This window comes from Phaenicophaeus curvirostris, chromosome 13 (assembly GCF_032191515.1).
Source record: "Phaenicophaeus curvirostris isolate KB17595 chromosome 13, BPBGC_Pcur_1.0, whole genome shotgun sequence".
NCBI classification, from domain to species: domain Eukaryota; kingdom Metazoa; phylum Chordata; class Aves; order Cuculiformes; family Cuculidae; genus Phaenicophaeus; species Phaenicophaeus curvirostris.
This window is the reverse complement of record NC_091404.1, coordinates 21,663,368-21,684,687: the sequence shown is the minus strand read 5'-3', so window position 1 is coordinate 21,684,687 and position 21,320 is coordinate 21,663,368. Positions and strand designations below refer to the sequence as shown.

General features: G+C 47.9%; 1 protein-coding gene across 2 annotated transcripts in view; it reads right to left on the bottom strand.

Annotated features, from left to right (window-relative positions):
* LOC138726378 (rho GTPase-activating protein 20-like) overlaps positions 1-16,028 on the bottom strand; it is a 28,857-nt gene extending 12,829 nt beyond the window's left edge. Inside the window, exons 1-6 of one of the 2 annotated variants that reach the window (XM_069868093.1) lie at positions 15,952-16,028; positions 5,854-5,936; positions 3,057-3,227; positions 2,322-2,471; positions 1,311-1,352; positions 492-576 (exon numbers count right to left, since the gene is read on the bottom strand). In XM_069868093.1, the coding sequence (XP_069724194.1) occupies positions 492-576; positions 1,311-1,352; positions 2,322-2,471; positions 3,057-3,227; positions 5,854-5,933 (528 nt within the window). In that variant the 5' untranslated portion in view covers positions 5,934-5,936; positions 15,952-16,028. Of the gene's footprint in view, positions 1-491; positions 577-1,018; positions 1,353-2,321; positions 2,472-3,056; positions 3,228-5,853; positions 5,937-15,951 lie in introns of those variants that run through there. The other variant, XM_069868094.1, reaches the window with a different exon arrangement.
* Positions 16,029-21,320: the final 5,292 nt, after the last annotated feature.

Here is a 21,320-nt window from a genome sequence, read left to right as displayed (position 1 = left end):
GATGGTGTCTGGGGTCACTCTCTGAGGGCTTGGCATGAAGCCTAGAAACAGATGCTATTCCTGTGAAGTGACCGGGACACATTCCAGTAAATTAACTCAGGAGAACGCACCAATGGCTGTTTCATGATCAGGATCCTCAACTTACTGCACTGAAAATAGGAATGCCTGGGCACTTAACCACAAACCATCACCATTTATGAAACAAAGCAGAAGGAAAAGAGAAAAGAAGCCAGAAGCCAAGAATAAACTTAAAACTTAACTGGTCCTTGGTAAGGGTCTGGCTACCTCCTGATCTCCCAAACCCAAATTCTCTTGGGCTTCCAGTGGGGAGGATGCAGCTGCCCACATGCACACCCTCTAAAACCTACTCAGGTGGAACTTGAATTTTAAACAAGGGCAGTAGCAGCAGCACTGCAGCCCTGCCTTCACGCCCCGACCCACAGCCCCCAGCGTGGTGTTGGTCCGAGGAGCACCTTCTTTGCATTACTTACAGAAGAAAAGTTGTCAGTGTCTAGCACAAAGATCTCAAGGGTTAGGTTCTTCAGATATTCATTCTGTTTTACCTCACTGATATGCCTGAAAGTCAAAAAAAAGGGAGAAGGAATATAATTTCCCAACCAAACTTGAGAAAGACCCTAAGATTTGGATCCAAGCAGTCCAAGGGACCTGCTCCTTGGCACTATAATAAATACAGATTAATCATGGCAGTAATGATAACATGAAATGTTCATAGTGTGGTCATATGCTCTCATTGGCTTCTTTATCTTCCGAGGCCCCAGACTCACAGAACCCCACAGGGCAGTATTGTAATGCAGATGGATGTGTCTAGCACAGCACCTTCCAGCACCCCTAGGATCACCACTGTTCTCCACAGTCAAGAGACTTCTTCCCTTCTGTACCTATACAAACACTTCTGCCTTGATGTTAGTGAAAACATATGAAAACATAACATGAAAAAGAAACAACTGCAGCCTCTAGCAGCCACAAAATACAAACTTTAGTTCCAATCAAAAATCACCTGAAGAATCAGTAGCAACCGTGACATTTCCCAAAGGCAATGTCCAGCTCCAAAGGAAAGAGTGTTCTCCACCAATGTTATCTTCTAGTGGATTTCAGCTTTTCTGGACTGCCCACACCAATTTTGCTTTCACCCAGGGGCTTCTACATTCAAGTTTCAAAGGTGGGTATTTCAAACAGCAGGGAGACAACGTGCTGCAAACCAGAGGGTGGTTTGACACCCAGCCTGACAAAGTTCCTCTGGGGGCTGCAGAGGAACTGTCCAGGAGGATGGTGGAGGGAGGGTCACTTACCACAGCAATGCTGACAGCCATCGCTCCTTCACGTCAGCTGAGCTGAAGACAAAAAGGGAGGCAGGGCATCAGACAAGTGCTGAGTGGGTAACAGCCTTTGGAAACTCTACCCAGTTTCGTTTATATATAGCTGCAAGTCAAAGTTCCTTCCTGCAAAGCCCTGGAACAAAAGCACAGTCCTTTCCTGCTTCTGTCCTATTTTAACAAATAATAAAAACAATAATAACAAAAAAATCCCAGCAACAAACTGGACTCCATTTCCTGCCCAGGCCAGCTAGTGTTCTGATAAGGGACAAATACCTTCCTGTGATGTTGGAGCTAACTCATCTTCTGCACCCTTTCTATTTTTGCAGTGACCTTTAATTGCTATTTTCTTCTCCTATTATTTCCATCTCAGTGTCTGCAGGTTCTAGAAGCATTTGCTGCCAATGCAGGTTACCTGTCTTGACAAACCTTCCCACCTTTATAGGCTGTTGCTGTAGGCTTGTGACACCCTGCCAGACAATTGCAGGAGGAAGGTTTGCCCAGGAGCTGCCCATGCCACACTAGGGGTGATTAAGGATTTAATGCTGGCACAAGGCTACCTGCTATTTTTCACTAACTAACCTGTTCTTTGTAATGAAAAATTCCCAAACTAGGGCTGATCTCCTACAGAAACGGCTGCTGAAACACCATGCTTGTAGATTATATGATGACACAAACTAGTTTGCTATGGCAGATTTGGTTGTGATGCTCCAGGGTGCTCTCCAGCAGAGTTAGCCCTTGCTATAATAATACTTGCAAGGGGTGGTCCTCTAAACAGCCTTCAAGGATCAACCTGCAGATATCTTGCTAAGGGAACTGACTCCCAACATCCAAGTTTTTACCACACTGCCTAATCTGAGTGGAAGTCCTCTGGGAGTGTTGTTGTAGAGTTCGGGGTCCTGCATCCTCAGCAATCATTTGACTTGACACCTGGAAGCCTTGGAGAGCTGCCAGGCTGCAGAGGGAGGTCTAGGTCTGATAGGATACCTGAACGTGACCACATAGTTGGTGGTAGGCCAGCCGATGACAAACGAATTCTCAGGACTCATCTTTTTCTCTGTCACTTCATTCACACAGGTGCCGGTCCACACTTCACTCAAAGGCACCTGCTTTTTCAGCTTCAGGCTGGAGGAAGACCTGCAATTCAGATTGTGGATTTCTTAGGACAGACCCTAACATTGAGACCTCCTGAGGTCTGGCTATGACCTCCTAGTCATGCAGATGCAGTGAGAGTAAGAAGGCCCCCACAACTAATTATCTGGGCATGTGAATGCACTACAGGGACGTTTTGCAAGTGGATTTTGCTGCAGTGGGGGGGCTGTGACTCAGGGCAATGTCATTCTCTAGAGCCACATGCAGGTAGATGGCGGCTAATCATTGTCTATGCTAATAACTGAAAACACTTAAGCTCTTAATTTATGTGTGGTAGAAGTTGGCAGAACAGAAGTCAGTTTTACTGTCTTTACTGCCTCTTGCCCTCACACTGTTTCTTCAAGAAGCCACATAAGTGTAAGAGCAAAAGCAAGTAGACAATGCTTTCCTGCAGGAAAATGGAGTGAAACATCGATACCAAAAATAATTTGTGGAGTTGGAAGAGTGAGATATCACATTTTAGATCCACATTTGTAAATAAGAGTTGTTTTGATGCTGCTCCACAACCAGCTCAGAGAACAGCTCCAACAACACATACTGGGAGAAGGAGTGAGTGCGAATTCCTCTTACTTGGACTTGGCGATGACTAGCACATCACTGAACAAGATCAAATGTCTTTCCTGGGTCTGCAGGCCCACAGTTAGCTGTACTCGTTCATCCAGGATGAAAGTGGAGCCTGGGCTGCTGAACACACCACTTGGCAGCCCATTGTTGGAATGGGAAGAGGAAAGGGCAGTTTCCCTGGAGAAGGAATAAAAATCGTAAGACTTTGTCAGCAACGTTTTCCATAAGAGTTCATGACTGGGCACAGATGCCTGTTTTGGAATAGACCAACAGACCTGTGCTTCTCCCAGCACTGCACTTATTGCTCTGGATTATGAAATGCACTTGCTGCCTCTGCCCAATTACTTTTACCAGCCTCAGACCAGAGGGAAAACTGCCTAAATGCCAACACCAAACCTGGGGAGGTTAAGTTGCTGAAATATGAGGGGCATGGTTTAGTGATTGATAGGAATGGTTGGACTCAATGATCTGGTGGGTCTTTTCCAACCTTGTGATTCTGTGATTCTGAATATTCGCGTTTGAGTCACTTCTCACTCAGGTAAAACACTTATTTCCTGCACATGCAAGTGAACTGTGACTTAAAAAGAACGCAGCAACCTCAGGGCAGTCCCTGGCTCATGGCACTGCTCAGCCTGGCATGGGGAGGGTCTGCCATTTCTGCCCACATTGTCCATCCGTGCTGAGCTGCTTGTCAACACATGGGCACAAAGAAAATGAAGTGCATGTACTAATCTAATTTCAGCCATCTGATTCCGGTTGCCTGGCTGCAATCCAGCATCTCATTTCTACTGAGACTGATATGGGTACCGACTATTTGCAGAGAACTCTGAGGGGTTTTGCGTGTTGACTGCAGTCACCAAGCCATCGTTAGGGTCAAACCAGATCCTTTCTCTACGCTCTCGCCAGCTAGAAGAGCTCCAGGAAGTGCTAATCTCGCCCCCTTGCCTCTCAGCACCCTCTCAGTGCTGCTCCAGGCTCTTGTTGGCAGTGCTGGCAGGGCACCAGGTCCCACAGCCAGTTCCAGGGTCTACCCATGCCTTGCAGGTGGGATTGCGCTGAATGAACGAACAGTAGTTCTGTGCTGAGCCTTGTTCAGAAGTGGTGCTGGTGTGCCTGACCCTGGCTGAATGAGCTAACACCTGAGACATGGCTTTAGATTTATGTAGACAGAAAACCAACAGATACGTACTCTCTCTACACGTCAATAAAAATGTCTATCCTGCCAGCAGCAAAGGCACATGTGGAAGATATACCAACCTTCCCTCCATCCCTCAACACTACTACTCCAGTCTAGGGCAACCTCTACACAAATGAAAACCACCTGAGCTTTAAGGGCAGTATTTTTGGCATAGTTAGCCTAACTGTTTCCACTGGCCCTTTTGATTCCACAGGAGTGAGGCTGAATCTAGCCATGAGCTGCTGTTTTAAAACCAGCCTCAGTCACAGGAACACACTCACTCCTGCCAGCAGAAATTCCCTCTTCCCTCCTCACTGCTCCACAGCCATCAAACACGGAAATTCTTGGCTTATGCATCTGTTGTCTCTGCAAGTGAGAAGCTAAATCACTCTCAAACTCAATAATAAGAGCTTCCCATGTGTGTCAGTTGAGCAGCGGGAGCCACCTTATCACACAGCCCAGCAGTAATTTCCTAAGGCTGGAAGAGTTACACAGTTTTAGAAGTACAGTGGCAAGACAGCAAAAAAACCTCACTGATGCTCTGGTGACCTAAGCAGAGATGGCATTGCACCAGCTCCCTCCAAAGCAATCCATCATGAGCAATGTTTAAAGCTTCCCTCCCTTGCAAAGAGATTCTCCAGCTAAATAAAGGTAAGGATTTGTTTATCTTCTTTACTTTTTTGAGTGCAATTTAGATGGGGATGGGGGAATGACAAAGAAGTCACATAACTTGGTCAGAAGACAACCAACTGAAAATCAGTCCTTTTATTTGAAACAATCCTATGACGCTGACCCCCTTAGCTGTTTCAGAAGAGCAGGATGCACTGTGCATCAGTTAACTCTGCTGTGGTATAAAAGGGCTGTGCTTCAGGAGGGCTGGTCCAGACCAATCTGTCAATCAGTTCAGCTTCATCATCTCTTTCTTACAAATCAAACTAAAGAAATCCCTCAGGAAATGTTGTTTATAAGATTGCTATCAGAGCAAGGCAGAAAGAAACACGGCACCCCCTTACCTGTGTCTAGGGGTTACACAGTGCTGAAGGAGGAACAGAGGATGACACTGAAGAGGGCTCAGCCCCCTCTAAAGAGCCAGGGAGCTCAGCTTATAGCAGGAGCCTGGCATGCCTGGTGTGTTTGTACCTGACTCCATCTGCTGACACTCCCGGTGCTCTACAGCCACAGGGACCATGTGTCAGAATGGCATGGAATGGCTTGGAGTCGCAGGCAAGAGAGGGAGCTCTTCACCTCAGGGTCACCCCTTAACCTATCCACCCAAGATGGCACAACAGTAAGGGAAAGCTGCTGTCATCCAACTGATGTGACTGTTCAGAGGATGGCCAGATCCAGTGGCTCTCCCACCAAACAGCCTGAGCTGATGCCACCCTACACAGTGCTGGCAGGGTGCGGGCAGACTTCCCTGCCATCCCTCCTGCCGCTTGTCCAGCAGACCGAGCAGGGGCCACAGAGGTTTCAGTGGCAGGTCGCAGGGGGTGGCCAGGCAGGGACTCCTCCATATCTGTCCACACAAAAAGTGCCCTCGATACCACTAAATTAATTTGAAAACCAGTTTGATTTCAGTCACAGGCAGAAAGGTGGATAAAAGAGTCAGAAAGGTATTTCCTCTACCTGGAATGGTACTTTGACTTGCTGAGAGCTTTAGTAATGGCAGAAGGGGTAGATCGTCTTCTTTGGACTATGGGCTTCATCTTCTGCAAGACAAAAAGACATTCCAGTTAGTCTGGCCACCTTAGCAGCAGATCTGCCCATTGCACTCTACAGTTCTCTTTTTACCTAGCTAACTTTCATGAAATCTCAGCACTGAGAGCCAAGATCTGCGCTTTCAAACACCTCCGTTACTATTAAAACACTTGTCAGCCCTTACTTTTATGTAGGACACTTACAATTTTCCTAACTTAAAATGCTTCCAGCTTTCACAGTAATGACATGAAATGTCAAAGTAATGACATGAAATGAAGCTTTATGACATCAGTAGTGCTCTCTAAGTAGATTCTTTGTGTACATATATGTATGTAGACAGTGACGGATGGCGATTTCTCCCTCGTTCCCCGGTATGACCTTGCCAAGCAAAGATCTGTCTTTGGAAGTTTCACAGAGAGAACAAAATAAAAATAACACCAGCTCAAAAATGTTTGGTTTAAAAAAAGAGAGTCCTTACTAGAACAGAACATCTGACTTTCAGAGGTGCCTTAATAGGATAAAATGTTTCTACAAAACCTAGCCCAGCAGAGCATCAGTCACGCGATATCTCTGGGTAGGAGGAAAGGAAGAGTATGGTTGCCTGGTGGAAAACCCTGTCAGGCTGTTCACTGCAGAGGTCACTGGAATGAACACAGCAGGCACTCAGGGCCATCGGTTGCATCTTTGTGCCAGGGACATTGTAGTCATGTCTTGAAAGGTACTGTAATAAAATTTTGCATGTGATAGTATCTTCTGTGCTGAAGAATCCTATGGCACGTAACAACCTCACTGTAGGTGATGCAATCATTCTGGCCACCCCAAAACTAGTCTCCTCTGTGGTACAACGTGGTAAGAAGCACCAATGATGTGCATGACAGGAGTGTGGTGTAGGAGGACATTTTACTCAGAATAAATTCCCAGGGAGATATCAGAGAGTCAGTACTGGGGGATTTCTTCTCTGGACCATGAGGAATGGTTTCTGACAGTATTGGACTGGTGGCAGTGATGCTTTCCAAGAAGCTTCATCTTCACCCACTCACTGCACTTCTCCAGAGGAGTCTGAGGACCTGTTCACTGGCACAATTTCCAGCAGGCACTGGCCTACCCGTGTAAGCAAACACAGACAGAGCTTTGGGTTTCCAGTGAAATTACGTGACTACAGGACATAAAAGTATCTCCCATACTTCCTATCTCCAATAAAATGCCGAGATTGTCAGTTGCACATAGATCCAGCTGGTCCAAACCAGAAAACTGCCTTCCAAGCCTTCAGCCAGAGTCTCTTTGACCCTAGCCAGTCAATTATCCCTGGCTTATCATCACTGAGATAATGGCCACAAGACACATTGCTTTTGGATGGGGGGGGATATACCACACCGTGTTAGAGCCAGGGAGTGCTTTTGTGGGAAGTCAGCTCTGCTCACATTAACCAGGCACTGGGATCAGAGAACAGACACAGGGACGCAGCATAACTTCTATGGTGTTTTGATGCCATGGAAACAGATTCTCATTTATCCAACATATTCTGAGAGTGCTTGAACACTCGTGACACTGGGCTGTGCTGGTGCATTACTCATCTCGAGGCTGCTGATTTTAGCTGTGTGTTTCTTGGCATGAGGAAGCTGTGAGTCTGACGCCCCTCATTCCAAATCCATGTATGGCCTACGCTTATCAGCTCCACTGGCCAGCATGAGCTGTTTTCCTTCCCCATACTGATCTCTCCGTTCAAAAGTTACTTCTCAGATAGTAAAGGTGGGATGGACCTAAAAAACGACGACACTGGCTTAGTACTGGGTGGGTTTTCCTTCTGACAATACCTGGTCAAAGCTTGCAGTGTCTGTGGCACTGGAACACTGCCGTTTGGTTCAGTTCACAGTCAGAAATGGTAACAACATTTTTAATACCCAATTTTTCTGCAAAACATAAACTGAAATATTTGTTTCAGAAACATTCTAAACGGTGCCTTCAAAAACATCATCTGCTTTCCTTCACCCTGGCACCTGCTGGGAGGTGGAGACCCATGACCTCTGCCAGCAGCAGTGGGAAGCTGCCTGGTCAGACATCTCTGCTGGTCAGTGCAAAGCAGCAGGGAAACCCATCTCTGTCACCCATGAGCTGCTGATGCGACAGAAGACCATGGGTTATGATGGCACAGACCAGAGATGTTTCCAGACCAAATGCAGGAGGTAGGCACAGCCAAGGAGCTGGCTGGCTTGGCCACTGACAAGGTCAGGGCTGCCTGGGTGCAGGACCACTGGCACAGCAAGGCATGACAGATCTCTGGACCTTGAATGCCTGGGTTAATCCACATGACGGCTGCTGCAAAGCTGCAGACCGTGGGGCTGTGTGGGTAAGCTGGCATGGATCACGAACACTTTCCAATAGGAACTTTCCTGGCAGGAAGCTTTAGGATCCTGTGTGGCAGGAAGAGCTCGTTCAGAGCCTTCCCTTCATTTTACTGGAAGGTGCTTTCAAAGCAGTGTGTTTCCATAAAATGTTTGTTTTCAATTAATCTGCATTTTCCATGGGAAAAAATACATGACAAGAAGGTTTCTGGGTAGCTCTGCTTTGGCCGTTAGGTGTGTCACCACTGAAAAAGAGACTGAAAAGCCATTCTGAAAACAAGCAGCAGTGTAGAAACAGGAGGATGAAGCTCTGCTGAGCCCCTGCCAAGAAGATGTGGGGCTAGCTAGCAAGTTTAAAATGAGTCTGTTAGGTCCATACTGCTCCACAGTCCAGAGTAGAGACATCCTTCACGAGACCTGACCACACAGCAACGATGATCTTTCAGTGAGCCTCGCTCCACCCCACGCGCTCTGCTGAGGCAGGGATGGCAGCCATCCCGCCTTCCCTTTTAACAAGGGAGAACTGTGTACTGATCTTATTCATGTTGACCCTTACTAGATAGCCAGGGACATCACCTAAAAATCAAGGTACAACTCCAGATCTGGAAACTCACCCATCCATGTCTCATGTTGTGAAGGAAAAGGTCAGCTACTCCAGTGAGCTCTGAATTTAGCATTTCCCCTTCCGTTCCCTCCCATGCGGCTGTCAAACGAGCCCCTGCACTGACTCTGTGCCATCACACAAAGGATTTAAAGAAGTCTGAAGCTGCACTTTATCATAACCCATCACATGGAAATGAGATCAACTTCACACTTCAGACCTGACACTGGACTGGCTTCCTTGACCATCCCCGACCAGGGTTCGGAAGCAGTAAGATCAAATATAGGGAGAGGGTTAATTTTGGTCTACCCCTAATCTCAGCATAGTGATGTCTCACCATGAGTTCTGTCCACGCTGCTAAAAGGAGTGACCCTACAAATGTCACCGATGTGGCTGCAGGCACTCAGCTCACCCTTCCGAGGACAATTCGCTTTTACCAGTACTGTCAGGTGCCTCTATCTGTTACTCATTTATGCGGAACACTCAGCTGTCAGTGTCACTCTCCTCAAGTCAATCAGTCCCTTTCTAACCGTGAAAATGGTGAAAATCTATCATGTACTCTTTTACAAAAATACATATAAAACCCTGGACTTTCAGTCAATTCCATGCTGACAATTCAGATCGGTTAGGGAGGCTTACGTTTCTAAATTCAGATTCAAAAAGAGTAAAACATGGGTCACAATGTCTTTCATTTTTTGGAGCACCGTAGATTGCTCAGAGTCAATAACACCAATACTATTCTTATTCTTGGAAGGATCTTGTGAAACACCCTCTTCCTACACATACTCTCATCAAAGTGGTGGTATGTTGTGTCAGAGCAGATAGCTGATCACTGCTATTCATCAACTGAACCTAGGAAAGGCACATTTTTCAGTGGTCTGCTGGACCAGAGCAAAAGTTACCGTATAAATGTAGCACATGGTTATTCAGCTCTCAGGCAACATTAAAAGAAGAACTTAAGAATCCAGTTAAGACTACAAAACCCATTAACCGACCGCTTGGGCTCGGATCCATCCATGTTGAAACAACCGCTGCTGCTCTTGCACCCAATAATGAGTTTATGTCAGCAGCAGCATTCCTACAGAAGTATCTTAATGAGATAATGTGAGACGCTGCTGCCTCCCAGATCAGCCCTTTCCCGCTTCGCAGAACAGACAGGAGAAGATGAAGCAGGCTATTGCATCTAGCTCTGAGGGCTCATTGCCTGCTGTGCTGCCAGGTTTCTCATCCCAGGAACAGTCATGTTTTAGCAGCTGAAGGAGCAGCTCCACACTGTGCTGAGACACCAACCCACTTCCCAGCTCCCAAGCAGCTGCCATGCAAGCATCCCTGTGGGGCATGAGGCCTTCACGGCTGCTCTGGAGACATTTTAGGGCACATGACTAAGGGATAAACAACGAACCCTGTGTCCCTGAAGGAACGCCTACCACTGTATGTGCCCATGATCAGGTGCTCAGCCAAGCAGCTCTGTCCAGACTGTACTCAGCTGCCAGAGGGCGAACACAGCCTGTTTCTGAGACAGTGGTGGCCTCAGCAAGGTGGCTTTCTGCTTTTCCCTCTATACAACTATTATGCTTCACCACAACATTTTCCCATTGATGGGAACTAAACCACATCAGTCTATTCAACTGAGTCCTTCCTTACTCTTACCCCATACATCTCTCCCCAAGCTTGGAAAAACAGAGAAACTGAGGCTCGGAAAGAAGATTTAAGAAGTATGCCCACAGCGAAGCAGAAAAGCAGTGGAAGCAAGGTCTTCCTTCTGCGAGAGGTCCAAGCTAGGTGTACTTTCTCCTCAAACCATAAGGTACATTCCCCCGGAATCATTACTGTGACATTTTCATTGCAAAGACAAGACAGCTGCATTTCTGGCCCCAGGGACTTATCCAAAAGCACAGACCAACATCTGTGAGCAGGCAGAAACAGAGCAGACCGAATCTCATGGAATATTACCGGGAATTCCTGATACTTTGGGGTAGAAGTTTCTGTTGTAAAGCTGGATACATATATCACATTGGAAGGGAATCTGCAGCATTTCATAGCATAAAAAAATCATCACTGAGGCCAAAGCAAATTATGAATTGTGCCCTTTCTTTAAAAATGCAAATAAATAGTTCACGGAATTGAGCTTTGGCAAAATGAAAAACTTGTAGAACAGCCAAACCCGAAAAACGGAAAAATGTTACACATTCCTTCGCATCTTTAAAATACACCCCCGCCCCCCCCCTTGCTTGGTCCAGAAGTCCTCCTCTCGCTATATTAAAAATTAAGAACCCATCAACAGCTGGGTCTGCCCAGCTCCAGAATCACTTCAGCCCTTCAAAAGCAGGGCCTCGGAGCTTGAGGCTGCTGGTCTAGCCCCCATGCTGGGCTGGATCAACCCCCAGAGCATGAAATGCACAGCACCTATGCTTGGTGTGCAACAGAGAAAGACGTAAACTGCACAAGGCAGAGAAAGTGTAAACTGCAGTTCATGAGGCAGGAATGTTTCAGGTCCATGGTACATGCCTTGGCTTTCTCTTAGGGCTGGAAGCAGGCTTCTTTCCAAGCCAGTGTTCCCCAGTCCTAACATAAACATGCATAAATCGTGTTCTCCAAGAAAGATCTGTCCTAAGATCCCACCACAAGAACAGTTCAGCTGCAAGCAGAGGACCAGTGGGTGACCCCATCTTCTCCACCTGGTAGCTGCCAGCAGCCCTTGGTGCCTGTGAGCGTAAGTACCTGCTCATCTATTTACAACTATTAAACAATTCTATTTGCAGCTTGGCCGTAGAAACGACCTTAAAAAGAGGCAGCTATGTGCATCTGGATTGCATTAGAGTTGAACGTTAATCCCTTCATGCCTTATAAGCATCCCATTAGAGTTATACAGACTTGGGGTTGTTAAATGGCATTCTCACAGATGGCTGGCTGAAAAACAGGTTAATCGATAGTACCTCTGCTAGCACACATGCCTTGAGAGGCATTTCCCTCTTTCTGTTTCTTGTTCATCTGCCTGTCAGCACCAGGATGGGTGACACACTAATTGGGAACATTCACCGTCCAACTCCTCCGTGATACTCATGTTAGGTTTGTGCTGAATTGTATGATTTAGTCTCACAGAATTTTACAGTTGATAGAAATGGAGAATAGGCATTCCAGCCTTGAGTGAGAATCCAAACATTACAAGTTTCAGTGGAGCTGCGAGGGTGCAAAGGAGGGGGCTGTAAATATAGCCTGAAGAGGTGCCAGTGGACTGAGAAAGAGAAGGAGATGCTCATCATGGAGGATGAAGAGCTCGGAGATCAAATAACTTGGAGGCCAGAGAACAGCTTGCCAAGTGAGCCTAACAGAGAAATATGCACATTCTTGCTGTAAAAAGCTCCTGCTATGAACCAATGCAAGACAGGTTGCATGCCCTAGAGAATGCACCCCAGTTCTTTGATGGCACAAGAGCTGGAAAAAGATCAGCTGTGGAATCAAATTCACATTAAGTTCCTTACTTTTAATTATTCCATGGGAGCAACTATAAGCGACAGCAGAAACTCATAGATGAGCCAAGGCGAAGAAACAGTTAAGGCAGAAAACGTCTTGTTCCACCTAAATCCATCATAAAACATCATTGCTTTGAAGAGGTGGGGGTTTGTAAGACTGGGTACAGCACCTCTAGTGACTCAGATCAAGGGCAGGTAGTGTAGTGGCTCTTCACAGCCCACACAAGGGCCTGGACTGGGGTCAAGGAGGTGGTGTTGCTCTGCAGGACAGAAGGGCAGAAGACAGACATGGCCACCTTCGGGGAGCACCCAGCCTGTGCCGGCAGTGGGGACAGTGCAAGGCTGTGGGGTTTTTCGGAGGTGTCATTCACTGAGCCTCTATTTCTGGTGCAGCTTGAAGGGGCAGGCAGTGGAAAACTCCGAGAAACGCTCTGTTTAAAGACAATTATTCTGATTCATATTAGCTGCACATTCATTTCTTCCAGTATTTCTTTTCTACTTTTGCCTTGACTCCTACAGGAACTTGTGTGAAAACTGTATTGGCTGAAACTAGGCCAACTACGGGACACATTATGGGACGCCAACAACTCCTAAGGCTTCCTCATCTGCCCTTTATACCTTGTTTCCTATTACATGGGTTTAATATGTTTACGTGTAAACTAACACTTCCAGTCATGAGCATTTTTGTGCGTCCTTGTTTAATACTTTATAATTTGATAGAACCTTTCCAATTTTGAGGCATTCAGAGAAGAAAACAATTGTCCAGCAAGATCCAGAAGAGCTACCTAGATAGAATTTATATTTTCCATCACTTAGCTGTTAGTCCCTACCAGTTTTATTAACTTTCAGGCAGGAAATTGTCCCGAGGCTGAGTAGCAGCCTATTCATTTGCTCTCCTTGTACAAGCACACATGCACATACATATCTGAATACTCACACAAACACACACAAGACTCTTTGGCTGATAGATTTCTCAATAAACAGGGCAGGCAACTTCAAACCCAAGCCAAAACAAGTTTTTCAATAGGAATTATGAAAAATATATTTTCAATCACAAAAACATCCTGTTTTGCTTCAGTTTCTCTCTCACATGCCATAAGCTGGACTCCACCCTATCTGTTTTCAGAGGGGCTAACTATGGGCACCAAGTTTTGGAACCTTTCACGTCCTTATCTGTCCTGTCACTTGCTCTCAGGGGAACAAGAGGGGGGCAGCACTGTGGAGACAAGAAAAGAGGGGTTGATCTCCTATGCCCCTGTGCGCCCATCCCTGTGCCAGTCCTTCTTCCCACAGCTCTAGATCCCTCAGGAAAAACTGCTGAGAAGTGGAAGATGAACAGGAGTAGGGTTTGTTGGGTTTTGGGTTTGAGTTTTTGTTAAGTCACAGTGACTGCCAGAGTCCCAGCCTCTGGACGAAGTGGGGAAGGTGCTGCTAAGCGGACTGGCTATCCGCTTCACCAGGTGTAAGAACTCACACTGCCGTCAATTTCACAGACAAGGCAAAGAGAACATTCTGGGGAGAAGTCAGGTCCCTAACCAGAAGCATAGCGAGAAGTACGGAGCCAGCAAGGCAGATGTTCCATCTGAGCTGAGAAGCCAGCTATGCAGACCAGATATGCACCATCCTGTGGTGACCTCAGCACATCAGTGCCCGGCCAGAGGGTCCGGGCTGTCTCCAGGCAGGCGATGTATTGCTGGTGCTACAGCTGGGGGTGTTTGCAATGGTGGCAGCCCAATGTGGGTGTGATCGTGCATGGCTGTGAGCAGCACACAGGCGAGGGACAGTGTGAGTGTCTGCGTGCTGCTGCAGGCATTTCCAGAGGTGCGTGTGTTTGGATCTGCTGGGGTGCTACTTGCTGCAAGAGTGGCACTGGCAAGGTTGGAGGAGCAAGTAATGCATGGATGAAAGTGAACAGAACCAATACAGGAATCTGGAGGGTGTGTGTGAGGGTGCTGCCAAAACAGATGAGAAACAGTAGAGGGGTGGTGAGCCTGCGGCAGGCAGGAAGATGGAGTACAGTGTGCTGGAGTGATGCTGTCCATGAGGGACAAGGAGAGGATCCACAGGAGGGATCTCTGCACCACAGCTGCAAATCAGAATCTTCTGTATTACAAGCAGAGAGGATCTGAGATCCCTTGTGGCTAATCATGGCAAACAAACATTCACTCTATCGTCAGCCTCTTTAAGAGGAACCACATCATTGGTACATTCCTCCTCATCTCCCATAAGAAGTAAAACTAGTCTGACTACACAGATGCTCAAGTGGCATCCCCTGGTTACAATCTAAAAGAGTTCTAGCCCCTGGAGCAAGCTCCTCTGCAAAGACAAAGCCAAGCACTTCCCAGTTCTGGAGCCAGCCTAGCTGAACTGTAACAAACAAAGGTGAAGAGCCAAGAAGCATAAATGGTCCCTCCTGCAAGTGCTATGCTCACCCAGACCAGAACCATATTAAGTGATTTTGTGGGTCCAGTCAAAACCTGAAGTGCAGCAGCTCTTCAAGATGGGTCAGGAGGAATGAACCATGTCCAGTGCCACTGATGGGAACAGCTTCACTGAGAACCACCGAACGTCTGCAGGGGAGGCAGAGACCATCATCGCGTCTCCACAGCCCGAGAAGCCCATCCAAAATCAGGTCATGCACCCATCCAAAGCAGGGTGTTGTGTTTGACAGGGATGCCCTGAAGCGGCTCACTTTCAGTAAATGTAAATCTCTTTAAACCAATACACTTTCATGTTTGTTTTCCTCTTTAAAGGAAACTCCATTAATTTTTAAAACATCACTAGAGGGCGTTAAACATATCGGCTTCTGCCTGTCCAGGCAGTGAGATCTTCCAGAAAACTGTGCATTGGCAAACCTCGGGGGGAAGGTTTAAAAGGTCTGCGCATATCAGGACGGCCTCACAATCTCCGTCTGGCTCACCAGCTAATACTTCACTTCTCTTTAGGAGTGACCTGGAGAGCACCAGCCCAGGGAATGCACCCAGGAGCTTCCCCGCAGCTCCACGCGAGCTGTGCCAGACAATCAGGTCCTTGAGGAAATCCCTGGGAAGGCTGAGGTTCTCTGTGCATCCAAGGAACACAACCTGCAGGAGCACGAAGCTCCCGCGTGGAAGCAGGTGCCAGCAGCCGGCAGCGACGCTGAGGGAGAGCACAGACTGTGAAAGGCCCCAGTTTTCCATCTCTGCAGATAACGCGCTGCTGGCACCTCACAGCAACCCCGCCTGGGTCACACAAACGCATCAGCAGAGGTCGAATTAGGAACAGGAATGTTAAGGGCCGTTCTGCCTGTAAAGAAGAGGGGGAGGTGAGGGGGAAACACCCGTCGGTCCCGAGGCAGGGGCGGCAGGTAGAGCCCGCGGGGGCCCCGGCAGGCGCGACGAGGGGCGCAGCTGCCCGCGGCTTTTCTATTTGACCAGCACTCACTATTTATTCCAGTGGAAACTCCCGGAAAGGAAAACAGCTACACTCAGCTATGTTTGTGTTGGACGATTCGTTTGAGAAAGTCAAACCGACGCTTCGGGCAACGTTTCCCGTCTCCCTCTCGGTTTCCACCATCCCAGGCCGCCCCCACGATAACGCCGCGTTCCGCCCTCGGCTCCGGCGCACTTACCGGGACCACCGGGGGCCGCCGCCGCCCGGAGCATCGCCCGCCGCCGGCTCCGGGAGCTCCGTAGGCGCCGGGGTCCGCGCCGCGGTTCGGCCCCGCTGCCCGGCAGCGCGCCTCGCCCGCCCCCCCGCGCCGCGGCTCCCGCCTGGCCCCGCGCGGCGCCGCTCTCACGCGCTCATGGCTGGCGGCGGCGGCGGCGCGACCGGTCCCGCCGCGGCGGCAGCGCCCGGCGAGTGCGCTCAGCGGCGGGGCGGCTCCCGGCCATTGGCGGGGCGGGGCCCGAGGGGGCGGGGCTAGGCGGGGCGGCTCCCGGCCATTGGCTGGGCGGGGCGCGAGGGGCGGGGCTAGGCGGGGCGGGTCCCGGCCATTGGCTGGGCGGGGCGCGGGGGGGCGGGGCTAGGCGGGGCGGGTCCCGGCCATTGGCTGGGCGGGGTGTGAGGGGCGGGGCTAGGCGGGGCGGGTCCCGGCCATTGGCGGGGCGGGGCCCGAGGGGGCGGGGCTAGGCGGGGCTAGTTTTCTTTGCAGTTGCAGGTGTCTGTGGATTGTGAGTTTAGCAACACTCATTGTATCCATTAGAAATTCTTCAGCGCCTCTAGGGTTATTGCACTCCCACTGGTAGCATGATGGAGGTCGGCTGCGTTTCCTTATCTCCGTTGCATGGGCGCAGGGTTTCAGGATACCTGTGCTTTATAGATCAGCAAAATGCATCAATAACCAAGACAAGATCTCTCCTACGTCTTTGAGCAAACTTAGACGGAGGATCCTCTTCCCTCCCATTTCCCTTCTGCCTAAGAAACACCCATGGGAGATCGTTTTCTGAATCACAGTTAATTGTCACAAGAAAGGGCTCAGAAGCGCCTGCTGTTTTCTCAGAGCAGTTTGTTTCACGTATTACCACAGCACCCAGGCAGAGGATATGAGAAAGGAAACAGTTGTATTATCTAGGGTACAAATGCTGAAGCGCTCTTCAAGGAGCAGAATGAGTGCTATGGAATTTAGGAAGGTCACCTTTGCTTGGGTTGTCTTTGCTTGTGACCCTGTTGCTCCATCCTATCATCTGCCTGTCTTTCTGAATTACCCTCCAATGTTGTATTTTTTTTTCTGTTTCTGAAATATGAATACACATCAAACATTTTTTAAGGATACAACGTCTCCAAGACAGCCAAATTGGCTGCAAGCCTGGATATTATAGGGAGGAATTCAGTCTTGGAAATCTGACAACATCAATGGTCTTTAGGTCCCTGGTGTCTTTCAAAGGGGCACTCAATGTCAGTTCTCCACTGAAACAGCCTTTTCTGGCAGGGAAGCCTATTTGCAAACGGGTCAAATCCAACTGTTCCAACTGTAGCCCTGAGAGTAAGTTTTTGAAGAGTCCCTAAATGAAAAAGACACCCCCCCCCCCCAATAAAACTCCAACAGCTGGGAATTTGTTTTCTAAAGGACATTCAAGATAAATTCCTTGACAACTGTTATTCCAAATTATTGTGCTTCGGAAAGATGCAAACTGTGCCTTATCACATGGGTGGCAGCTCAGACTGACCCGGTTCCAAACCTCTGGCCCTATATATGTTAGAAAATAAAGAATCAGCCAAGGGATTCCACTCCAGTGCTGTTGCTTCCTTTGCTGGTTGTGGATTTGTTTCAAAACGTAGTGCAGTCCAGTCCTCATTCTCCTGTGCAGGCAGGGATGGGCTTGGAATACTTCCCTTGTTTATGGGACATGACTGAAAAATTTATTCTACTGCTGTCAGATCTCCTTGACCCTGTTGCATGAGCAGCAGTGTGGAGGTCTCAGCCTGACAGGAGTGACTCAAACAATGGCAGGCTGTTGCTAAAGTGAATTCCTCAACAGACAGAAATATTTTGATTTAATTTTTTTTTTAATTGTTACTTGGTAGAGTAGAGAAACTATCTGAGAGTCTGCCAACACACAGGACCAACAAATAAGTTCACTGTGCTCCCATGTTTGCTTTCCATGCTACAGCACTGCAGAAATACTAGGGGACTCATGACTACATTTATCATGCTGCTGACATTGCTAGCTACATCTGTAATGCATTGATGTCCAGCAGTCTTAATTAGATGTTTGCTGAACAAATGTGGGGATCAGCTGAAAAATAGCTTAAACAGGTTATTAAAGCTATGCATTTTATAAATGGTTTAGAATGGAGTTACTATGGTTGTTAGAGTCTGCTGGCACTGTCTATGTAAAGGTGTTTTTTTAATTTGGGGATATAGTCACATGCTGTCAATGGTCCAGGCAGCAGGGAACTACTGCGGACCCACATGTGCCACGCTGGGTCTCTAAACTGGCCCCCCGAGCACTGCTCTGCAGCCAGCTGGGGCTACAGGACAGGCACGGCTGCCCCATAGTCTGGCTGGGGCAGCAGGTCAGGCATGGCTCGGCTCCCAGCCCAGCACATGGCACTCTTGAGAACCTGAGAGTCCCAAAGCCTCCAGGACAAGTTGTCCCGGCCCCTCTGTGCTTCCCATCCTTGTGGAGAAGTGTGGAGGTGCTCCTGTGTGAGCTGGTGAGACCCAAACTCATTTGCCTGACACAGCGCACTGGTTCAGTGAGCAGGACTGGTGCCCAGAAAGCAGTGCTGGTGGCAGCGGCAGCTGTGGCGTGGTGGCTCCCTGTCCCTCAGGACACAGGGCAGATGGAAGTCTCAAGCCCCGCTTGCTGGCTGCCGTGTCTGAAGCACCATTGGGGTGGTCTTGAGTGCCTGGGAAGCCACCTGAAGTTTTATCCTGCAGTCCAAACATGTCACAGAGCTGCTCCCTCATCATTACTGGGCATCAGAGCTCCTCCCTTTGCCTGTATCAGTTCATGGTGACTGGTTCTTAGTGACTGGCCATTTATGGGAAAATATGCGTTTTTGAGAGTGAGAGCCTTTGCCATGGTTGCACTCTGCCCACACAGACAGGGCTGTTCTTGCCAGCTTCCAGTCTTGGCCCTGCCTACATGATTTAGCCTTTGTAGAAGAAAAGGCGATCAGCGCATCCTGTGTGTGTGTTTGGAGAGGAATGCACAGCAGCTTTTGAAAATTATTTATTACATCTGTTGAGCACCAAGAATGTCAGGCGGGCACAGCACTGAGGGTTGCCTGTGGGATCAACCTGTGCTTTCCTTGCAGTCACTGCTGGGAGCAGTTCTGAGCAGCCACCATCAAGTATTCATGACTATGAGGAGCACAATGTTCAGAAAATAAATAGGATTTCCATTCTTTTCCTTCCACTGTCAGCTTCTGTAATCTTATTCTTCTGAGGCTCGGATTACCTTCCTTCCAACTCCTTTCTTTGCTGTTTTCACACTGCTGCAATTTCAGTTCCATAGTTTGCTACCTGTAGGCCAGAACTGCCTCACTATTTTGGTAGCTAAGGAGAGGTTATAGAGAAGGCAGTCAGGCTGTTCTCAGAGATGCAGAACAGTAGGATGCCAGGCACAGATATGAGCTGCCAAAATTGAAACTCTGATTAGATATAAAGAATACTTTTTTCACTGCGAGGGTAAGTCAAATACAGATGAGGTTACGCAAAGAGGTTGTGGAGTCTCCATCCTTGGCGGTATTCAAACCTTCACTGAATAAGGCTTTCAGCAACCTGATCTGACTGCATCTGCTGGACCAGATGTCCCCGACTACCTAAATTCTTTTGTGGTTCTGTGACACTGTGTCAATATTTCACATTGAATCTACAGGATTAACTCCTGCCTTTCATCCATAGATTTACTTCTGTCGAGTACTGCCTTTTCTGAGCCTCACCATTTGCCCTATTTCTCCCACTGGCACTAGATGACAGTTTGGGATTCTTGTGGGATTGTTGCTCTTAAACGTGCAGCCATTGCAGACTTGCTGAGCTACAAACACAGAGGTCGGATGTGGCATACAGATCTGCATGTCTGCATTCCTTACAATTCGGGGATGCACAAAGCAAGCATTTTGGTTCTTGTTCGTGCTTACAAGTATATAAATGTGACCTTCAAAATATGCGAAAATAGCTGTTACTGGTCGCTGCAGCTGCCATGCTTGGTATAACAGGGAAAAAACAGCAAATAGAGTCAGCAGTCTTTGTGGCAGCATGAATATTAAATAATAAATCTGGCTGTTGGAGCACAGTTTTTTCTGAAGAGGACTAGGATTTAAATTTCAAGTTAGGTTTGCCTTCTGCTCAACTAACATAAATCACCTGTAAGTACAGATACAGGGAATTCAGTATGTATTCCTCTTTCTTGTACTGTCTGAAGACAGGTGAAGCATATGAGCTGGGCAACCTCAGAGTCTATGGTCAACTGGAAAAGTGGGCCCCTGGGAACACCTTCCTTCTTGTTGAAGAGGATTAATTGTGAGGAGAACAGCAGAGTTCATATGTCTTATCCAGAATGGATTTTAACCTGTAATAAGAAAAGCAAAACCTGAGAATAGTCCCCTATCTGGGATACAGGACCATTAAGCACACAGGAGAGAGCTGTACTGCACAGCAGAGCTCTCCAGCTGGTGCCCCGGCACACTCTAAGCTCGCTTGCCTTTGAGCTGTATGATAAACACAACAGGTTGATTGTGACTGCAGATCCCACTTTTTCTGTGATGAGCACATGTGAGTTTCTGAGAGACACATGATGTGTGTTTTGCGACTGTATGCGGTGTGTGTTTCTGGATGGGTGTGTTCACAGATGTTCTTGGCCCACTTAAAATATCTTTGGCAAGAGGCAGTTCTGTGACTTTGAACCAAGCCAAACACACCTCTGAGGTCATTGCTGCCATGACATCACCACCTAGGCATAATGTTCATGACCTTTGAAGACTCCCTTTGTGTTTTTTTAACATTTTCCCTCCCATTTGAAGCTGGCCCAGGGCAATTAGAATCCACCAAGGGAACAAACCAAAACCCTTTGCAATGAAGAGCCATAACTGCCGGGCATAGAGATTGCATGCTGGGGCTCAAAAAAGTGTGTGTTGCTCTGATCTGATTTTTCAGAAGGACTTCAAACTCATGAAGTCAGTGGCAATATCAGATTACCATGATCCTCTGGAATTTTGAGTACAGCCTCCTAGTCGGTCACTATTTCTGTGTTTTTACTCTCTGCAGAATATTTATGAGCAAGCTTGATTTTTTTATCACTTTTTGCTTCAAATGAGCTAATTTTATTTGTCAATCTGCTTGGCACATTCCAACTGTTGTTCAGGAACCTGGCTTACAGAGGGGTCCAATCTTAAACGTTGGATGCTAGCACCCCAGGTTGTTGGAGGTCAGCTCCATCCATGTGGTCCCAGAAGAAACAAACCCTTGATCTGCAAAGTGTCAAAGTCATGGGGAAGAATGTGGTTGGAAGGCTACTGCAACAAAAGCTTTTGTTTTCCCTGTGGTAACAC